Raw genomic sequence first — 23,828 nt, forward strand, 5'->3', positions numbered from 1 at the left:
CCTAGATAGGAACACATCTAAGTTGTAGGCATATGGAGCCCTCTGAGTACGTGTCAGTAATATGGTAACAAGGACCATATTACATCAATAATATGGTAATTTTATTTTTAATTTATTTACAGTCATGAGGGCAATGCAGTGAATACTGAATGCTCCAAGTTTATTCTTCAACATTCTTAAAAAACCCCAGCCAAAAAGGAACTCCCATACTGATTTCCAGTTTACACTCCCAACATCAGTGAATAAGGTTTCCTATTTACACACATCCTCATCTGAGTTTTCAGCAGGTGGTTTTCTTTTTTGTTAATTAAATAAAGTATTGCCCGGTGGTGGTACAAGCTTTTAATCCCAACTCTCAGGAGGCAGAGGCAGGAGCATCTCTGAGAGTTTGAGGCCAGCCTTATCTACAGAGCGAGTGCCAAGACAGGTTCCAGAGCTACAGAAAATCCCTGCCGCGAAAACTCTACTCCCCTCAAACTATTTGTATTATTTTCATACATGTGTGAATTTTGTCTGTACCTATGTATATGTACCATGTGCATGCCTATGACCTGTAGAGATCAGAGAAGGTCTTGGATCCCCTGGAACTGTAGTAACTTATGGTTTGGGAATTTCTTGTGGGTGCGGGAAACAGAACTCAGGTCTCTGAAAGAGTTGCATGTACTTGAAACCACTGTAACAACTCTCCAGCTCTCATTTGTTTTCTTGATGATAACTAGTCTTATTTGGATGAAAACGGATTCTAAGTGTTGGTTGAGTTTGTATTTTCTTAGTGGATAAGGATTTTGAACATATAAAATATTTATTGATCTTTCCTCTTTTCTCCTCTCAGAGCTACCTGTGTGACTGGTTATTTCAGTTGATTATCAAAAATTTTTTGATTGTCTTACAGTTCCTAATATAATCTAGTTATTAACCAAACTGTCTGTAACACAGCTGTCAAATATTTTCTCTAACTCCTAAGACTATCCCTGTTTTTTCTCATAGCTTCTTTTCTATGAAGATTTTAATTTTACATTTAAGGTGCCATTAGATACTTGACCAGCATGTTCTTCTCTGTGCCTAAGCTCTTAATTTATTTTTCTTCACTAGTTTAAGCAAATTGAAATTTGAAAATAAAGAACTTTAAGCCATTTTGAGTTATTTATATGAATTTTATGCACAAAAGATATGTAGATCTAGCTTATCTTAATGAAAACTGTTTGAAAAATATCTTCACTGAGTGATTTTTGTCAATACTTGAACATGTATCTTCAGCTAATGACTGTTTTTTATTTTAATTTTGTATTTTATTATCCTATTTTTGTCCACTTGTAGTTAAAGAGAATGAGACAGAACAATTCTAAATACCAGGCTTTCCATAGAAGTGTCTGCCTATATTTAGTATTCATTCTTTGGAGAATTGTCAACATCTATAGCTCACAATCACCCAAAACATCAAAATATTTTGCAAGGGATATAATTTCTTTGTAAATACAGCAACTTCTGATTGGTTTTACTTCACATATTAGGTATATGATATACCATGTTATATGAACTTCTCCCAGACTTTCTCACAAAGAATTAAGCTTCTAGATCTTTCTAGCACCTGTTACTTTAAGAGTGCCTTTTTTCTGCATGTATTTGTTTCTTGTACTGATGTGGAATGTATAAGGCTAAAAGATCAACATCTAGTTATTTTTACTTATTATTTAGTTATCTTTATATACAAATGCTAACACTGTTTCTTCAAAATAAGTAAAGGATAGTTGTTTTAAGGAACTTCACTTGGTACAAAACTACTAATGAATTCTAGTATCTGTTTTTAGTGCTAAAGCATTGTGCTTTGTAATAAACATGAGTCTGAAGGTTTATTCATGCTTTCTATAGAGGTGTTGCTTTAAGCTTCTGTAAAAAACCAATTAGAAAGGTTTAACTTTCCATTTGTCTGTTTTAGGACTTGCCAGCATTATCTCATGTTCTCATCTGATCTTGACAAACACACTGCAGAATCTAAGATAGATATCTTTATGTGTACCTTATGAAAAAATGGGTCCTGACAGGTGTGCCATAATATCAGCATGGCTTATTCCAATATATTTAATCATAATAAAACAAAGAAAAGCAAGAGATCTATTAGTACATGTTAATGTTCACTTTTGCTAACATAGATTATTAATTGAAGTGTATTATACTATTTTATGCTATAATCTTACTATGTATTATGTGTATATAGTGAGAGAAATTAATATAGTGCTGTAGAAGAGTAAACTACAATACTAAATGAGTGTATAAGGTTCACTTTAGTATGTTTTGTCTTCACTTTGGATTCAGTTGGATATTTGAAATTTGTACTTTACCTTTCAGAATAATCATAACCTCTATGGGCATCAGACGTTCTTCATGGGCATTGAAGATAACTCTGGAAAGTCCTATGGTGTTTTTCTCATGAACAGCAATGCAATGGGTAAGCATAATTTATTTGATAATGTTTACATGATATTTATCTTGACAATTTCAAGTACTATTCCCATCGTAGATATCTGAATTCAAAATAAACAATTTTACAAATAATGACAGCATGTGAAATTTTAATGGATGATTGTAAAATTAGGTTTTCGTTGTGACTGTTTCTGTTTGGGAAAGCATACATTGTGGTGTGACATATAGGCAATCTCTTTCCCTTCATAATAAATCTAAAATCCACTCACACAAACAGATGCTTCCCTCAGCTTCACTGTCAAAATACTTAGCACAATACTCTCAGAAGAACAACAACAGAAACTAAAACAAAGAAATAAACAAACAAAAAACCCAGAAAGGTCCTTTGGCCATAGAAAGAGTAAGTTCATTTCATGTAATGTAGAGTCTTTTTTAAAATAAATTGTTTTATTTAAAATATTTTTCATTTTACATACCAACCCCAGCCCCCCTCCAGCCCCATCCACTCCTTATAGAGTGTAAGGACTTCCTTGAGGGATCAACAAAGTCTGGCATACCAAGCTGAGGCAGGACTAAGCTCCCCCCCCTCGTATCAAGACTGAGCAAGGTATCCCAACACAGAGAATGGCCTCTAATAAGCCAGTTGATGCCCCCTGGGAAAGATCTTGGTACCACTACTAGAGTCACCCTTCCACAGATCAAGTCACATAACTGTTACCCACATTCACAGGGTCTAGTTTGATCAGGTTCCCCAGCTGGTTTGTTTTCTAAATGGAATGAGCAGAATATCTTAATAAGTGACTTATTACTGTTGAAAAGTTATAATTGTTCACCAAGAGAAGTGTTTTCCATAATTACCTAGCCAATTACTTGGACAAGGTTAAGTTAAGAACTTTTAGAATTTTTATTAGAAACTAATGTGTAGTGATATGATCTTTCAATCTTAAGTTGCAATAACTAAGATATTTGTTCCTGTTAGGAGTCTGACTCTCTATGTTCTCCTCCTCTTCAACTTCCAGAAGAATCTTGTCAACTCTGGAAAGGAAAGTTTTGGGTATTCTGTCACACCCTGAAAAGCAGAACCTTCTTCTTTCTGTAAAGTTACTTCTATTTTCAATAGCTTACTGCTCCTTATAAAAGAACATTATGTTTGCTGATATCATTACCAAAATGGTCTTAAATGCATGTCAATAATTGTTTTATCAATAAGAACATTTTTCACATTTTGTCTATTTTCTAGAGATTTTCATTCAGCCAACTCCAATAGTTACTTACAGAGTTATTGGTGGTGTATTAGACTTTTATATATTTCTTGGAGACACACCAGGAGAAGTAGTTCAACAATACCAAGAGGTTTGTTTCAGACTGAATTTGTCAATCATCTCCTACAATAATTTGCTTTATAAGTTGTTTAAAAATTTATTGTTGCATATGTAAGACTTCTTACCTACATGTACTTGAATCAAAATTTTACAGCATGAGTTGATAAATTTTATTTCTTCCCTGTATAATGAAATCTGCATATATCTATGTGTAGATTTTTATTTAGATTAATTTTTATGATGAAATAGCTAAGCTTAGAAGTCATATTTCTTTGAAACATTACATATTAAAACTTTGTTTAGTCATGATTATGTTTGGTAGAATAAAGCAAAAGAAAGTGTATAATTTTGGAGAATAGGAATAGTTAATGAAAGTGCATGTCACTGACAATTTTTATAAAAGTAGGAATTGAGGTATGACCAAAAAAGTTCCATTTCGGTTATACTTTCTTTTTACTATACTTTAATTCTTGCCACTAATTTTACATGATAGACAAATAGATCTTTGTAAATGTTTTTCTTCTGAGTGTTTAACACACAATATGCAAAGGATGTGAGACAGAATAAAACAATGTTTTATGAGAAACTTCTGGGAGATTTTCCAGGAAAAAAATAGAATTTAAATGGTATTGTGTATTTATAGCATGTAGTTCGGTGAGTATTAAAGCAATAGTAGAATAAAAGCACATTAATACTAGTATTTCTAAAGACTTTGTTCTTTGTTGAAACTAACTGACTGTTCATTCACCTGAAGCTCATTGGACTACCAGCAATGCCAGCGTATTGGAGTCTTGGCTTTCAACTGAGTCGTTGGAATTACCAGTCACTAGATGCAGTGAAAGAAGTAGTAAGAAGAAACCGGGAAGCTGGCATCCCATATGTAAGGAGAAGGAAGGATGCTAGGGACTGGGGGACGGAGGGCAAGCATTATAACGTATTAGGACTTGACTCATGGTGTCAGGATAAATGTATGCATAAAGTATGTTAGAGTGATGGTCTAGAACATTTATAGTTATAAAACTGATTTGTTGGTAAATTATCCTATGTCCATATATTGTGTTCGTAGGTTGGTTCAATTTGTTTCCTATTTTCTTTATTTGAGTTTATAATATATTTACATCATTTCTCACTTTCATTTCCTCTCTCCAGATCCTCTAGATACTGTTCGTTTTCTTCACATTGATGGCCTCTTTTTATTGCTTAAAAATATATGCTTTTGAAAACCTTATCAGGAGGTTATTAAAACAAAATATGTTTGTTGTTAATTTTTAATTTAATTGTTGAGAATTCATAAACGAGTGCTATATGTAATCATATCAATTCACCCTCCTTCTCCATCTTCAAATTCCTTCTGTGTTCTCACCATTCCTTCCCAAATTCAACTTCTTTTTATTTAATTACTGTTATACACTCATAAATGTGTGTATATTAATCTGTGCAACAGGTGTGGGCAGGGTGGATATCTCACTATATATATATATATATATACATATATATATCTTCCTGAAAACATTAACTGTTGCCTGTATTTATTTATTTAAGGGGGCCACTTAGGGTTAAATAACCAATTCTAGGACTTGTCCCTGCAGAAAGATGATTCCCTTTTTCTCAGCAGTCCTTATTTCCTAGGAATCTTCGTTTAAGTTTGGGACTTTGTGAGATTTCTACCATCCGTGCTGATATACCAACTGGCACTGTCACTGAGCAGCTCAAATTTAGGTGGCCATATTGTTAAGATTTCATGGTGCCACTTCCTGTCACATTTAAGACACCATCTCATGGTGGATGTCCTGGACCTCGGGCTCTTACAATCTTCATGCCCATTCTTCTGCAATATTCTTGAGTCTGTAGCGATTGCACTGTAGATGCATCACTCTGGGTTGGAGACATCAAGATGACCTGTGCTATGCATTTTCACAAGTTGTAGATTGCTGTAAAGACTCCACTGTCTTTTACAAGAATTTTCTGTGATTAAGAGTAAAAGTTACATTTGTCTGTGGGTATAAGGAATGCAGTTAGCAATTAAATACATTTAATGTGAAAAAATAACATTCTGATTTTAAAAATTACATATATATATATATATTGAATAGAACCCACTAATGAAAAATTTCAATTAACAGTAATTTATGGCTTTTACACATAAAAATGAGATGACCTACAGCCAGCAGAGTGTTTCAGTAGTAAAACATTCATTAGATTCTAGCCTAACCAATACTAAAAAAGGAAACAAAATAACCAAACCAATGGAAAAAAGTAAATAGTTTCATAATCAATATTATTTCTTTTGAGGAAATGAAATAAATTAACCTATCATTTCTTTTGTTTTTTCCTGAAATAATATCTCACTCTGTAACTCAGGCTGGCCTGGATTTCCAGGACCTCCTACTTCACCTTCCAAATATTGAGCTTAAATTACATTAGCCTGCTCTCCTATGACTAGACTAAGTTCAATGTTATGCTGGTAACTCTCTGTAACAAACATATGCTTAAAAGTTTATGTTACAAGAAACCTCTCTCCTCTCACTGAAACACACTTGGCTAATTTTCAGGATGCACAAGTCACTGATATCGACTACATGGAAGACAAAAAGGACTTTACTTATGATGAAGTTGCTTTCAAAGGGCTTCCTGAATTTGCTCAGGATTTACATGACCATGGACAAAAATATATTATCATCCTGGTAAAGACAAATTGTATAGCAGAACATTTTTATTATTATACATTTGTGCTTTAACATAGTACCTACAGCTTTTTATTTGATTATCAGGACCCGGCAATATCTATAACTAAGCGGGCAAATGGATCAGATTATGGAACATATGTGAGTGGTAATGAAGAAAAAGTTTGGGTGAGTGAGTCAGATGGAACTACACCACTTATTGGAGAGGTAAGTTCTCACATCCACTAAATTTATGTGGCTCTGCTCTCCTATTTAGCAAACATTGTGTAAATGGTGTGTTTGTGTGTGATATTTTCCTCTTTGGGTATGAATTGTAATTTTGCAAGGATATTTTAGTCAGAATGGACACATCATTAGTCCTTAAAGGAATTTAGTTGTATAAAAGTAGACAGCAGGTCATTCAAATGAATAATCAAATCAATGCCAATAAATCTGATACACTGTTGGAATTCTTACAACAATTCTGAAATGTTTACATAGATAATTTAATATAAAATATTTTGCAAATATAAACTTAGTAACTATATACTAGGCACTGAGTTTTATGATTCACATTTAAACCTCAATATATTGTGTAGTTCATTGAAATTGTTTCAAGGAAGAAAACTGAGATATAGAAAATTGGATTAAAATTTCAAAGATCACAGAGCCAGTTATGGAAGAACTCAAGACGTGCCTAACTTTAGATATGTGTATTAACATATGCATATGTCTACCTGTCAGTAAATCTGTAAGTGCGTGTACATGATTGCAAGCATCTGTGGGTCATGGCATGCATGTAAAGGTAAAAGAACACCTTTGGGAATCAGTCCCTGCCTTCCATCCTGTGTGAGACAGGGACCATGTTTGCTGCACTGGCTTGTTCCAGGAGTTTCCAAGGATTCTCTCTCTTCTCCTATCTCACTTTAAGTGTTCTGGGATTTCAGACATGTGCTACTACTGTTCTGGGAATCTAAATGTGAATCTCATGCTTATATGACAAACATTTTACTGTTTGAGCCACCTGCCCAACCTGTGATGTATGTGTCTTGACAGAATAAGTATTCTTTTCATGAGCACACTCATAAGTCATGTCAAGAGCAAATATTGACTAGGCACCTGTAGTTATCAATTAACTGATATGGTTTAATGAAACTGTAAAAGGAAATAACTTCTAAATATATATTTCTTAAATTATCACTGATAATGACAACCATCTTACCTAACCTTACTGCAGCAAATAAACTTACATTTTCCAGAACAAAATTTCTTTCAATGATTATAGTCTCTGTCAGATCCAAATACACCCCTCCCATTACTACCCGTTAATGTTTCACAGACTCTGTTTCGTTAACAGTTGTTAGGGTAATCCGGGAAAATTGGCAAACAATTATGCTTATATGGTTTTAAAGGTATAATAACTTGTCCTAATTAATTAAAAATTAATTTTTCTTAATGCTGTTACTGGATGAATAAATAATAAAGTATAGTTTAAAAAGGAATACATAGTCAAGAGGCAATATAGTATACCTTATCTTTGATATATAGGGTCAGGTCTACTACACATTGAGTTTGGATTCCTGCTAACCAGTTGTGAGAGCATGGCTTTGAAAATTCCATTTGACATGACTGTGTGTCACTTGCCTCACCTGCAAGATGGATTTAATTTACTAACCTTATATGTAAGATGATGACAAAAATAGTTGTCCCAGATTTCTAGTGGATAATGTTAAAAATTACAAAAATATTTAGAACACAGAAAATATCTAGTGTTTATTGCTGTAATAATAAAATTTTCTTCTCTTGAGACTTTGGAATGTAGATTGTTTGGAAATGTAGCAACATGCTTTCAATGAATGAAACTGTGATACATTACATTGCTTTGATTTATTAATATAAACTACAAGGATAAAGATGCAAATACTTCCCCTCCATATGGCATCTAATCCAAATCTTTTCTTTCATTTTCTTTTCAATACTTAAAGATTCTTCTTTATATTTATTTTAACTGTTTTTCCTTAAAGGATTTTAAAATAATATCAAGATAATTTTGATTATAGGTTGCACATGAGTCATACATACTTACTGTAGTATATTAGAAATTTAATACTGACATATTTTTGAGTACACATGTTTGAAATACAACTTATTTTTAACTTCTCCTTTTACTCATATGTACATATGAATGATCTATTCATCTAGGTATGGCCAGGATTAACGGTGTACCCTGATTTTACTAATCCAAAAACCAGTGACTGGTGGGCATCTGAATGCAATATTTTCCACCAGCAGGTGCAATATGATGGACTTTGGATAGTAAGTAGCTATTGTAAACAAATACTTTCATTTTTTGAACACAAAATAATTTGTCTATAAAGACACATACATACACACACATTCTATATCTATATATATAGAATTCATTATATTGTCCTATTGATAGGTAATAAGACATGTTCTGTTCCCCAGGGGAACAGAATAGTCAGAAATATACATATAGTTATATATATTTAGAAATATATATATATAAAATCTTTTGCCTCAACTAAATTTCACTTCATCTTTTTCCACACTAATAACCTAATATATATTAGATATGTGATATATGGTATTTATCAAAATGCCTTCCAAGCTATGGTCCAGCTAATGCAACAATGACTTTCTCGAAATGGAAAGTCTGAGAACACAGTTGTTCAGTTCACAGCGCCGGGTGTCTCAGCTGGTCTTCTGTATATGTTAGAATCTTGAAAGAGCAGGCTCCAATACAGGTGAAACAAGAGTAAGGACAAGCAGTCAAAGAGCAAGCACTTCCTTCTTCTGTGTTTTTCATCTAAGCTGTCACAGACTCTATAGACCAGGTTTAAGATGGATCTTAATCACTTCAAAGGGCTTAATTAAGAATAATCACTCTCAGGTGTATTGAGCTGAACGAGTTTTAGTTAACTGCAGATGTAACCCAATTGACAACCAAGAATAGTCATCACATATACACTAAAATAATTTCTCAACACTATTTCAAACATAATTTGGTTAAATGTTCTTAGAATATCATTCACCTAACTTATGGTTCCTTGAAAAGCTTTCGGGGTTGTTACAATGCTTAGAAGCTATGGAGTAAGTGAAAAAATCGTACCAGCAGTGGGCTGAGTGCATGATGAAAACTAGATACCTACCCCTCCAATTCCAAAATATATAAGAATTGATTTGCTGGGAAAGTGCATAAGTAAATGAGAATGAGAAGACTGAAGACTATCTGAAAGATGTTCATTAAATGCACAGACGTGCTTTCTGTAGACTTATAATTCTGTTAAATGAGAGGTATTTACAACATTTAAAAACATTCACTCCAGTCTAAGGTACCCATTGTAGTATATGCATCTCATTTTTAGGACTATATATCTAAGACAAACGATTTCAAGGATGTCTTTTTCAATAGCATTAGAAATCTGTCATTAGTAATTTTTAACTGCTACTATTTTCCCTCTTCTACATTCTCAGGACATGAATGAAGTTTCCAGCTTTATTCAAGGTTCTCTGAAAGGGTGCAGCGTCAACAAATTGAATTACCCCCCTTTCACTCCTGGTAAGCTATGTTTGCTTACCTGATAACCCATAGTTGAGACAAGAGTTTTATTAACTAAAATATTCTAAAGTATATATCTAAATCACAAACTTATAATTTTTAATCCTAAAATCTCTAGTTTTTCTTTTCTTTTTTCAAATATAATAATTGTGATTACATTGATTTAATACTTGTTTGTGTATGTATTGCATGTATATATACATGCTTTCATGTTTACATATGAGATTAAGAGGGTCTTCTCTGTTGCTCTCCAACTTATTTTTAGTGATCTTTTGTGTGTTGCATGTGTGTATGTTTGTATGTTTTCACATTAACACATGTGAAAAATAAGATATTAATTTCTTTATCTATAATTCTCCACTTTATTGTGTAAAATGTATGTATTTATTTATTTAGTATGTCTACATAATTGTGAATACATATGTTCATGAGCATATATGTCTGTGCAGATGCACAGAACCAAAAAGGTTTGTTTTACCCTCCTATCACCTTCTGTGTTTTCCACTGAGATAGGGTTTTTCCTTGAAATTTGGACTCACATTTTCCCAGCATACCCACTGAGTTATAGACCTTCATGATTCATCCAGCTTGTTAGGCGGTTGCTGGGATCTAAATTCCGGTATCTCACTTTTCAGAGTAAGATTTATTAATTGTTGAGCTAATGTTCCTCACAATTCACTTTTTAGACAAGATTTCTTCACTAAAGCTAGAGAGAAAGACAGAAAAGAGAAACAAAGAAAGGAAGGAAGGAAAGAAAGCAGAAAGAAAGAAAGAAAGAAAGAAAGAAAGAAAAAGGAAGGAAGGAAGGAAGGAAGAAAGAAAAAAAAGAAAGGAAGGAAGAAGATAGTTTGAGAGATCTGCAGATGCACATGTGTCTACCTCCCAGTGCTAGGAGGACAACTCACCATCTTGTGTACCTTGCTAGTGAGTGCTTGAGACTCAAACTCAGGTTCTCAAGCTTGTGTGCTGAGCACTTTGCTTACTGAATCACCTCCCCAGCTCCTAACCAAAATCACATTTAAATCAACTTGTTTCCTATGAAAGACTAAAATTAGTGTTTGTGGAAATGCTCTACAATATAAGTGTATAAAAAGCAATTCACTCATAAATGACTCGTTCACATGAATTTATTTATTATTAAAACCATAGAATATTGTTCAGTTAAATTTAATTACATGAAGGGTAATGTACCTAATGGGTAAAGTACTTAAACTTAATGTATCTAAAATCATTTTCCAATCTCCACAGGAATGAAATGCATGAACGTAACTGATATTGTTTAACCAAATGTAGGTTTTTTTTGTTCAGGAATGGGACAACATACTAGAAAAACAGACACAAATCTTACCATAAAATATTTCACAAGACTATTATATTATTTTCTTTAAGGTATCCTTGACAAACTTTTGTATTCCAAAACCATTTGCATGGATGCTGTGCAGTACTGGGGGAAACAGTATGATGTCCACAGCCTGTATGGATACAGCATGGCTATAGCCACGGAAAAGTATGTGAAATTTCATGCATAAACTAAAAAAAATAATTATTTTTTATTTAGACATATGTTTCTGGAAGTTGAGCAATTTAGATAGAAAGTTGCTAGAGTAAGAAATAAAAAAGCATTTTCAAGGTAAAAGTAAAATATCTTTTACTAATATAAATGTTATCAATATTAGTATATTAACAAGAATCACCTGACACATATATCGAGCAAGGATTTGCTTTATTCATACAGTTTGTACTTTCAGAATTTCTTCTGTTTACTTTCTATGGGAAACAATAATGAAAATTTTTATCAGTCATGAAGCTCTCATTTAGCTTAAGAAAATGATGATACAATAATTGTTTTTTATTCTTCATCAGTAAGTGTTTCAATTCACCCAGTTTCTAAGTAGTAGAGTATAATAGAATAAGGAACATGACAAAAACAGAAGCAGGTGAGCAGCAGTCCTTGATATTCTGTTCCTTATTTGGTGTTCTCTAAGTTTCTACAGAGCACCAACTGATCACAGGAAGATCTTGGTCTCTTCAAGTAAATGCTCAAGTGTTAATGCTTTGCTGGTGGCAAATCGTACAATGTACCAAAGCCTTTGTACTTCTCTTTGTTCACACTTACAATTAAGCATAATAGTAAGAGAAAAATAAGCTATTAACTTAAAGTGGAGGACGAAGGATGGTTTTGAGGGAGCATTACTGGCACAGCCTGCAGGAAGAAAAAGGAGGATGGAGATGTTACAGTTCCATTTCAGTTAATATCCCTCAAAAATAAATTTAAAAACCTGGATGCAGTATGAAACATTACATTATAAGTAGTTAAATTAATGGAAAAACAGCAATATATTATGGTTCAATATAACATAGCTCATAATATGTAAAAGGCATGCGAGGATACAATATTATTGCAAAGCAACTCCAGTTGACATCATATTTTGAAGTAATTTAAATATTTTCTTTGTTTCTAGTGATTTACCTTTGATAGAAAAGTGTCTTTTTCAAAGATATCCTTCTCAAGTGTTTGATCAAAATGTATTCAAATGATCTGCACTTTGATATCTAAATGCAAACTGATGCTAAAATTTCATGAAAATTTCCAAATATCATATCTTGTGTCTGAAATCACATATAAATTTAAGAGCAACATTTTAAGTTAATTAATTCATTTTTATTTTTGGAGTAATATTCATGTTTTCACTTGATTGTATTTTTAGAGCTGTGGAAAAAGTTTTTCCTAACAAGAGAAGTTTCATCCTTACTCGGTCAACATTTGCTGGCTCTGGAAAGCATGCTGCTCATTGGCTTGGAGACAACACTGCTTCATGGGAGCAGATGGAATGGTCTATCACTGGAATGCTGGAGTTCGGACTGTTTGGCATACCTTTGGTAAGGTCATTTAATACTAGTCAAAAGATATGGACAGGCCAATGCTCAAAAATTTTAAGGTAGAGGAAAATGTAGTAAATTCTAAGTATGAATTATTAAATGGTTGACAATGAATCTAACAAAAATTTAGTTTATGATTCTGACAGTCGAAATTATATAAAGTCATCACAAAATACTTGAAGCATATGCTTAATAGTTATTGAGTTTCCTTTCCTATACATGAATTAAGTAAACACCCAAAACCCAATGAAACAAAATAACTTCCACACACAATACTGAACTTGGAAGGCAAAGAAATACATTGTCATCATGCAAATAAATATATTCAACCAAATTCAAGGTAAATTTCAGAAAAGGAAAGGAAATTAATTTATTACTGAATGTTAGTAATTTGATATTTCTTAATCAAATTTTGTATGTTTTCAACTATAGCAAAAACTTGGAGTTTTAAATACTAAATCAAAACCACAAGCAGGTTGTCATGCGGGACATGCCTGTAATCACTCATAGACAACATCAGACTAGACTTCTGAGTATTAAGGACCAGGAATAACTGGAGTAAATAGCAAGACATTAAGTCATTTGTCTTGAAAAACAAAAATAAATGAAACAAAACAAATACATGTACGCAAATGAAAAATAAAAGCCAAAGACACAGTTATTGTGAATTTTAGTTAGTGCATGAATTTAAATATAGGAAAGGAAATACCAATTAACCTTAAATGTATAGTAGTGAAAGGTTATTTCAAGGAAGCAAAGTGACATAAAATAAATGTACGAAAGTGATCATTTGATAATATGAACAAACACATTATACTAAAGCATGTGATAATAAAAATAGAATTTCAGCAGAAAAACAATAAACACTGGTATTAACAAAAAGTCACTTATGTTTGAATAATTTTATTAACTTTTCATATGTGTCACTTTATTTTACTCTTATTCATTCCTCTCCCTGTGTTCCAGCTCATCTTTCTTGACCCCAATCTCTTTTTTAATCATTGAAAAATTCCTATCAATCTATAACATGCTCTCATCAAGTCTACTCTCCATTCCATTCCCTCCGCATCCTCCTCTATCACCTCCCACTTTTGCCTTTATCTTTAAATTACACCTAGGCAGGCAGATCTCTATGAGTTCGAGGCCAGGCTGGACCGACAGCCTCCAAAACAATACAGAGAAACCCTGTCTCCTAAAACCAAAAAAAAAAAAAATTACACTTAGGCTGCTTAATGCAGCCAGCATTTACATTGGTGTAGGACAATCTACAGAAGAACAGAGACCCTCTCAGCGGTGAGATCCCTGAAGAAAACTAACTCATTCTCTAAAGCGGTGGCTCCTCAGCTAGGAGTGGGGTTTTGTGGGTCATTCCCCAACTGTGCTGTGATATTGGCTGAGTCAATCTTGTGGACCTCCTTCTTCATCTGAGCATGCCACATGTATTGCAATACATACCTTCGTTTTTGTCCTCTCTCACCATCCTCTTGTTAATATCTATAAGGTCAGAAATTGTAAAGGATTACTAAATAAATTGAAGAGTTATACCACATTTGCAAACAACTGCTATACTAGAAACAGAAACTGTCCACAAATTGAATCCAAATTCACTACACATTATTGCTCTGTCAGATAAGGAAATAGTAACTAATGCACTGAATATGTTGTATGGGATGTCAACTAGGTTTACCATTTTTATAAAAGGCACAGGCTTATGTATATGCACATACCTTCTAAATGATCTACATTGCTGTAGATCTATAAAGAAGGTATCAAATATTCATTTAGATGATTAAGTATACATTTGAAAAGACAAAATAACATATTGCTATTTCTCACATAATCTGCAATGTCAATACCAAGTAGATAAAAACATGTGATTAAAGTAAAGGTTAATCATTTTAGAAGAAAATGTAAGAGTATAATTTTTGACGTGTTAAAGGAATAATATGCAAACAGGAAATAATGGAAAACATTCAAAAAGGACTATAAATTGCATTAAAATAAAATTAAACAATTTGCTATTAAAATATTTTAACGATTAAAAGTAGAAAGTGACTAACATACTGGTAAATGATAATTATAATTTATATAACCCCAATGATTAGTATTGAAGTTGCAATGCCTACTATAAATTCATAGAAAACAAGAACATATTTGCGAACCTCCCCATACTCAAACACTTCAAAAGATCTTAACCTAAACAGAACCCTAATAACTTAAAGATAAACATTGATAAGACATATTTCATGTAAACCAGTGATAAAAATCAAGCTTGGGCATCAAGAAGATTAACAACAGGAATATTTAGGGTGGGGAGGTGAAGGAAGGTGGGAGATGGGAAGCAGAGAATAAAATTAGTGTGGGTAGATTAAAAAGAAGAATCAAACACAGAGAGCAAATCAGATTAGAGGATATGTAGGAATGCAATAAAGCAAGCAGACAAAGAATGTCAACACATGAATAAGACAGACACTATTGTTCAGGTTGGAGCAGACATCTGTGGATTCGCGGCTGACACCACAGAGGAGCTCTGCAGAAGGTGGATGCAGCTCGGAGCCTTTTATCCATTTTCTAGAAACCATAATGCTGATGGCTATGTGGTAAGTGATACCTGCTCCTCATATTTTGACACAAACACAACTGTACTTTTAGACAGTGCTCTTTCATCAATATAAATATATAGAGATTGAAAAATATGTAAACTATTTTATAAATAAATTTTGGAAATACACTTCTCAACATCAATACATTTTATGTCTAAAAGTAGACAAATGAAAAAATCATGAACAAAATATATTGATACCATATTTTGTCTTGGATTTTAATAGTGAAAGTTTTGATTTATTTTTATAAAATTACAAAATCCTATCAAGATTCTAGCTTTTTTTTATAAAAGGAAGGCAAAAAGTTCAAGACACTTTTAATTTGAGCAAAAAGTCATTTTGCATTGATTATTAAGAGTGTAATAAATAGGTCAGCAAACACATCAGTAACTTTTAATGCATCCTTCTGATCTGGTAGGAAAAGAAGTGTAAGAAAATCCAGCTATTCTCCCTTGCAATTGGTGTGCTGTGGGCTGCCACAGACACTGTTTTTAGAGAGAAAAGTAACATTCATTTATACTTTCGAGACGGTTAAGAACATGCTGCTCAAGGGTGTCAGTGTTCACATGTTGCTCTCATACAAAAATTGTATTTCCATTTGGGAAATGCCAACTGCACAACTCAGTCTGTAAGGAAACTTCAGAGAACCAAGCCAAATGGCACAAAAGAGATTATGAGGACTCCCTGGACATGGAAGAGCTATAAACAAGTATTTCAGGATGCATTTGCATGAACATGGTAATGATTAATTAGCAAAATGCATATGTGAGACAACAGAGTGGGCATGAGCCAGTGGAGTGGTGAGTCTTCAATCCACTGTCCAGTTCTGGGCCTCTTGAAGCTCACTGAAGGGTGGTGATCACACAGGGAGAACCATATAGCAGCTGGGTTCTAATGGACTCTGCTAGGTCACTTGGGAAGATGCTAAGGTGAGCAGGATCCCTGGAATAGCTTTGATTCTCCACAAAAGAGTCAGACACAGAAAGCCTACTACGTGTTATGTGGCCAGGATTAGAAAATAGGGTAATTTCACTATAAATTTAAGTGGAAGCCTCATTAAATTCAGGGACCCTGTAGGAAATTGTGTACACAAGCTTTATTGTTGCAGTCTTCCTTGGGGCAGAGAGGCAGTAATCCCTTAGGTAGAGGATCATTTGGTCTCAGGACAGTTGAACTTCAAAGCTGAAGTTTGCTAACTGACCAGGAAACTTTGATGTCTGTGGTTCTGGACCTGTAGATTATTACTGTCCCTTTTGAGGTCAATTGATATGCACAGAACAGAATTGTTTAGTACATTTCAGGCCTTTGCTTGAATGTGTTACCCACATCCCTTTGGTCACAGTATGCCATGTAGCTGAGCAAAAATTCAATAGTACACATGCTGTTATATTTGGAACAAAATACAGAGTATTTGACTAAGGTTTTGAGAACATGAAAAATGGAATAATAATAAAAGAATCAACAGTTTAAAAGCTTGTAATTGGACAATTTTACTCTTTCAAAATATATATTTAGGTGGAAATGTATACATCAAAATCCAATTTATTTAAAATGACGGATGCTCTCTTAACCTGGACTCTTGGGGGAGGGTCTAGGACCTGTCCTGGATGAAATGACAGACTCTGGAGATCCCTCATGGAGGGCCTCACCCTCCCTGGGGATCAGAGTGGGGATTGGAAGGGGACCTGGGATGCCTGGTTGGGGGAGCCAGGGAGGAGGAGCGGAGGCAGAGGGAGCTGGGATTGACATGTGAAGTAAGTTTGGTTCTAATTTAAATTTAAAAACTGGAAAAAGTAAAAGAACAGAACTTAGGATACAAACCTTGAACCATCCAGTCAAAAAGAAGCTATTATACAGAAGTATTTAACCTTTCATAGAAGAGCTCAAATTCAAGCAATTTACTTTAAACAATAATCAAAATGGTTCCATTTTGAATGCTTATTTACATTTTCTTTTCTAATTTTAATTTTTTGATATTGTAAAGGAGCAAGATCCTGCATTTTTTGGACAAGACTCTCTTTTGGTAAAGACATCAAGACACTATTTAACCATCCGCTACACCTTACTCCCTTTCCTCTACACCTTGTTCTACAAAGCCCATGTGTTTGGAGAAACAGTTGCAAGACCATTTCTTCATGAGTGAGTACAGGGAATTATGAATGAACATTGTGAGTTGAGGGGTTTGAAAGCTGTCTCAGAGGGTTAGAGACCTCACTCTGCTGCTGACAAGAGGGATAAAGTTCTAATCCACAGCATACATGCAAAGCTATAGATGGCTGCTTTGGAATGTAACCACAATTTAAGGGGACACAGAGTGAGGTGGGTCCCAAGACTTCTAGCCTAGCCTAGCCTAAGTGGTGAATTCCTGGTTCAGAGGGGGCTCTGATCAAGGCAATAAGGTAAGGAGAAATTATAGGAAGAAAATTTCTCTGGTCTCTACATGTGAGAATAGGCATGCGCACTTTCATACTCACATTCATGCACCAGATAGACATACATTACACACATGTGCATACAACCACACACCACATGTATTCACATTATTACACACACACTCACACACGCACACACACACCACATACACACAAGTCATACGCACACACACCACACACATCATACACATACTACATGCATGCAACATACCACCTACATGCACATTTATACGTACTACTACACACACGTGCCATACTACACACACATTTATCATAAACACACATATCATAACACACACACAAAAATAACAGTAAAATGTATATTCAGACCCATAATAAAACACTAATAGAAACAAATCAAGATGAAAAGTAGATCTATAATTATTATTTTTTTCTGATTGTATAGAAAGATTTCTTGTATATACAGTGTTGTGATTAATCTTCTGGGTAGATAAGATTAAGTTATAAATGAGAAATTAGCAGAACTCATAAATGAAACTACATTTAAAAGATATTATGAATACCTGAAAGATTCAACTTAAAAATTACTTAAAATGTAACAGTCATATATTGTAAAGTCACCTAACTGTAGATCAAAAGTGTGGTGCAAGTACAAAAATGTCCATTGTCTACAAGCTTGTATGTCGTGAATGAACAAGATGCTTCTTAGGGAAGGCATATTAGATATTTTGGTGAAAAATATTCAAAGTAGACTGAAATAATTATAGAAATTTATTAACCTGCCTTACAAGAAAATAGTAAAGACCAATTTGCTTACTATACATTAAAAGTAGCGATGTATCTATGGCAGACATGTGGAGGTTTTGACTATGGTATTAACTCATGCCTACCATACTCTCTCCCTTTTACTCCCTCTCCTTTCTCTTTGCCTTTCTTTCTTACTGAATATAGTAGGAACTACATTAGCATTATTGCTTAAATAATAGTGACATATTAAACAAATAAATTAAAAATAGTGATTCTCAGGGAAGAACTGAAAAGGTAAAATAAGCAATTTAGCCTTGCTTGTTTTATAATATCTTACATGTTATCATTGTTCTTAGATTTTATGAAGACCCAAATAGCTGGATTGAGGACACCCAATTTCTATGGGGCCCTGCACTGCTTATAACTCCTGTTTTGAAACAGGTGGGCTTTATACATTTATTATGTTTATTGATTAAAGACAATTTTGCATAACAAAATCTTTTCATAGGTAAAATGCACCTGGATAACACTTGTTTCTCAATGAACTATTTCAAGTTCACAATCTCTTGCTGAAATATAAAATACCAAAAGATTTTGATGCTTACAGAGTTATTTGATACATCTAAATGATAAAATATTATAAACAACTTAGCAAGGGGGTGTGTATAACCAGTTTTATACAGAAGAGTTTATATTTATTGCATCATCTAAAAGCTTATCATAGCATTAATTAACTTACTCTTAGAGGGATATGAACAATGCAGTCTTGCTAAGATATGAGCAAAATGGCCATGTAAAACAACTGTCCTTAAGAATGTGCAAAGCAAAAAAATGGAGTATGATATATGTGTCTTTTATGCCTAAATTCTGGTGTCCATGTAATTATGTAGACCTGAATGTTGTACATCATAATAACCATGTGGATTATAACAACACAAGTGCATATATGAATTGTAATTGTCACCTAAATAGTATCCCTTTTGCCAGTACAATATGTATTTCACATTATGATGAAAAGCAAATTATTCAGAATTACTGGAGTGTAAGAACAGATAAGTATTTTCCCTTCAAAACGGAAAATTTAAAACAATACTTGACAGTATTTTATCTTAAAAATTGGAATTTCAAAAATGTGCATAAAATCTGTGGATATTTACTGTATTTTGTATAGTTACACCGATTTTCTTAAATTTAGGGAGCAGAATATGTGAGTGCATACATTCCTGATGCCACATGGTATGATTATGAAACAGTAAGTATCCTAAATATATGTAAGTCACACAAGCACATTTCCACACACATTGTATTTGTGTCTATGTTTGAGAGTTCTGAGAGTATTACAGCAAATGTTCGTCAACTGGAGTTCTGTGTGAAATCTGGTGTACAATTACTCCCAGTTACATATGAGCCAGGTTTTTTTTTCCTTGTTTCCACAATTTTTTATTTAAATTAGAAATAAACTTGCTTCACATGTCAATCTCAGCTCCCTCTCCCTCCCCTCCTCCCCTGCCTCCCACCAACCCCTTCAACCCACCAACCAATCCCCACTCCATACTCCAGGGAGGGTGACATTTTCCATGAGGATTCTCCAAAGTCTGTGATATCACCCAAGGCGGGGGCTAGGCCCTCTCCCATATGTCCAGGCTGAGAGAGCATCCCTCCACATGGAATGAGCCAGGTTCTTAATTTGAAGCCATATTTTTATCAAACAAATATATTTTTGTATTTAAATGGAGTTAAAGGAGTATCCTAGCAAGGAATACAGACATATGTAATTCTTTTCTTCTAATTTATATTTGCCTTCTTGCTAGAAGAACTGAGATAGAGTTATATGGTTTTAAATTAAAAAATTATATCATTGTAAATATTTTTCATGGCCAACTAGATAAGCCAAAATGATAACATTCATAAATTCACAGATACAATTCTTTTATTTATTTTTTGGGAGTGTGGATTCTTATGACACCTTTATATTCAGAAATACTTATTTTTGAAGTAACTGTACTTTACATATTTGTTTGGCTGAGCATGACTTTTGGTTGAAACAATATTTGAAAAGACTTTCTAAAGGTAAACAAACTTTATTTTATGTGCATCATTTTCTTGGTATTCACTCCTTTATTATTTTAATTACATACAATTATGGAGTAACATGATAACTAAATGCAGGTATGAAATTTGTAATGAACATATAAGTAAATACTTGCATCCCAAGCATGTTACATGACATTTTGTTTGAAACATCAAAAATGCATATATGTATGAGTTCAGTGTATAGTTTCATTGCATTTGTCCATTGAGTACTGAACAAATCAATGTAACTACCATTTTCACTCCTTTTATCATTGTCTGTTCTGTACTGTATTTGAACTCTGCCTATTAACTGCTATAAAATGTGAAATTTGTAATTCTCATCCTCTTTAGGATGATAGTTACATTACTCTGACATAGAAAAATGGTGCTCATTTATTACATCCTTAATCAAATTGTGTTTTGGTGTCTCTTTTAAAAATTCCTTCTATTTTCCCTTCTGTAAAATAGCACAGAAGTTCCTCCAAAATCTGCTGACAGATTTGCCTTACTATCAAGTTTTTTCTTCTTTGGAATGTATACACAGCAGTGGCAAGGATGTTTCAAAATGATATAACCTTATGTTTAGGGTTGCACTGTTCTGATAGTGACATAGTAAATCAAGCTGCATGCTCCCTAGTTGAAGAATGTGCAAAGAAAATGTGGTTTACATGCAAAATATTACTATTGTCACATTAAAATAGTGAAATCCTGTCTTCTGCAGAACAATGGTTGGAACTCAAGGGTATTCTGTTGCAAGAAAGAGTCACACTGAAAACAAATACGACATATTCTCGCTAAATTATTGATATCCATTTGAATGAAGAATCATAATTACTATAAGCAGGATAACTTTAAAAGTAGAAAATTTGAGTATAATTGTTAATAATTGTAGAAAGGAAATATTTCTCTATATCCTATTTTATATTTTAGATGAAAATGCAATTGTTTCCTTATGCATTGAAAACTGAATGACAACTACTTTCTCTCCATAATAATAAATAAATGTTCGATTATATGGATAAAATGTATAAATTATAATCATTATGAAACTAGATTTTTGTTTTAGTTTTTCGAGACAGGGTTTCTCTATGGCTTTGGAGGCTGTCCTCCAAAGCTCTTGTAGACCAGGCTGGTCTTGAACTCACAGAGCTCCACCTGCCTCTGCCTCCCGAGTGCTGGGATTAAAGGCATGCACCACCAACGCCCAGCATGAAACTAGATTTAACAGATGAATTAACACTAAAAATACTACTTATTCTTTAATACAGGGTGAGAAAAGGCCATGGAGAAAGCAAAGGGTTGATATGTACCTTCCAGCAGATAAGATAGGTTTGCATCTCAGAGGAGGCTATGTCATCCCAACCCAGGAACCCGATGTAACGACCACAGCAAGGTGAGATGAAGGGGCTTGGCACAACCACACAGTCTCCTAACGATTTGCTTGCTGTACGCAGTGTGTCTCCTATGCTAGTCTACAAACTTCACAAATGTGGGAACTCACATTTCCACAAATTTACAACCCAAGTACAACAGTGCCTGACTTCTATTTTCTGCAACCATTTTTTTGAGGAAATGCAAGTGACTATGTGAGTATGTATTAGCAGTTTCATAGTTTAGTTTGGTTTTACGGTAATGATTACAACTGTTTCATGAAAATGTTCTCAAAAATCAGGCACCTTCCAGATCTTCCTGAACAACAGAATAAAACTTTGGCTAATGTGAGTAATGTACTCTGTGTAGAACAGTTGCTAGGATCCTACAGCCTCAGAAGTGTTGCGTTCTGGTGATACAGAAAGAAGAGAAGAAAATATGCGATTGACTCCATGACTGATATCCATTGTAACTAACCTCACTTTGGAAATTATTATACATGACTTTTTAACATTTAACATTATCAATGTTTACAATTATGCTTACAATTGTTATGATGAAGCACCATAACCAAAGGAAGCAGGAGAGGAAAGGTTTTTGGTTTCTTTTGTTTTCTTTCTTTTTCTTTTTTGCTTTACACTTCCATATTGTAGTCCATCACTGAAGAAAATCAGGACAGGAATTCAAGCAGGCATGGTTCCTGGAGGCAGGAACTTACTGGCTTTCTCTCCATGGTTTATTCAGTCTGCTCTCTTATAGAACCTAGGACCACCAGATCAGTGATTACACCATACACAATAGGCTGGGCCTTCCTATATAAATAACCAATTAAGGAAATACTTCAGAGTCTTACCTATAACAGAATCACATGGAGGCATTTTCTTAGTTGAGGCTACCTCCTCTCAGATGGCTCTAGCCTGTATCAACTTGATGTAAAATTAGCCATCACAGCCATATTTTCATATCAGTAGGGTAATTAATGCATTTCAAATTAAGGTTATATTAGTTGAAATGAACATTCTTATTTACTTTTAAAATTCATTTGTATGTATACATGCTTGCTTGTCTGTATGTACACAATATGTGTGCAGTGCACAGAGAAACCCAAAGGGTTTGTAGTATTCATGTAAACAATGTTACAGACCGTTGTGACTCCACTAATTGGTGATACTGGTGACCAAACAGATGTTCTCATGAATAACACGAGTGTTTTTAACACTGAACAATTTCTCCAGCACCGAAAATTGAACATTCATCAAACACATTTAAGTTTTTAGTTTTAATTGGAATTTCCACTTTTTAAGAATTTTTTTATCATTTTTTATTTTAATTTTAAATAGCTTGTTTTACATGTCAATCCCAGTTCCCTCTCCCTCCCCTCTTCCCGCACTCCCCTTCCCCCCTCCCTCCCACCCTATTGCCAAATCCTTCCACATAGGGGATATCTAGTGTCTGTCATTTTACTCTTGGTAGGGTCAAGGCACTCCCCTAAGAGTCCAGGCTGAGAGAGCATCTCTCTTTGTGCTATAGGCACATGAAGACAGTTTGTATACCAGGGATAGACACTGATCCACAGCTCAGGGCCCCATAGGTTGCCCAGGCCTTCTCACTGACACTCACATTTGGGGGGGTCCAGATCAGTCCCATGCTGGCCTCCCCACTGTCAGTCTGGGGTCCAAGAGCACTCCCCTGTTGAGATCAGCTGTCTCTGCTGGTTTTGCCAGCCCATTCTTTGCCAATTTGCTCATCACTCCTCTCTCTCTGTCACTGGG

General features: G+C 34.1%; 1 protein-coding gene across 1 annotated transcript in view; it reads left to right on the forward strand.

Moving 5' to 3' along the window:
• Si (sucrase-isomaltase) overlaps positions 1-23,828 on the forward strand; it is a 79,125-nt gene that overhangs the window by 12,469 nt on the left and 42,828 nt on the right. The window contains exons 8-21 of the mRNA XM_005076128.2: positions 2,347-2,446; positions 3,662-3,774; positions 4,498-4,623; positions 6,296-6,427; positions 6,515-6,634; positions 8,609-8,722; positions 9,905-9,989; positions 11,379-11,496; positions 12,698-12,869; positions 15,353-15,469; positions 17,457-17,611; positions 18,969-19,053; positions 19,808-19,864; positions 21,954-22,078. Of these exons, the coding sequence (XP_005076185.1) occupies positions 2,347-2,446; positions 3,662-3,774; positions 4,498-4,623; positions 6,296-6,427; positions 6,515-6,634; positions 8,609-8,722; positions 9,905-9,989; positions 11,379-11,496; positions 12,698-12,869; positions 15,353-15,469; positions 17,457-17,611; positions 18,969-19,053; positions 19,808-19,864; positions 21,954-22,078 (1,619 nt within the window). The remainder of the gene's footprint in view (positions 1-2,346; positions 2,447-3,661; positions 3,775-4,497; positions 4,624-6,295; positions 6,428-6,514; positions 6,635-8,608; positions 8,723-9,904; positions 9,990-11,378; positions 11,497-12,697; positions 12,870-15,352; positions 15,470-17,456; positions 17,612-18,968; positions 19,054-19,807; positions 19,865-21,953; positions 22,079-23,828) is intronic.

Source organism: Mesocricetus auratus, unplaced genomic scaffold, assembly GCF_017639785.1.
Source record: "Mesocricetus auratus isolate SY011 unplaced genomic scaffold, BCM_Maur_2.0 Super-Scaffold_100009, whole genome shotgun sequence".
Classification (NCBI taxonomy): Eukaryota; Metazoa; Chordata; class Mammalia; order Rodentia; family Cricetidae; genus Mesocricetus; species Mesocricetus auratus.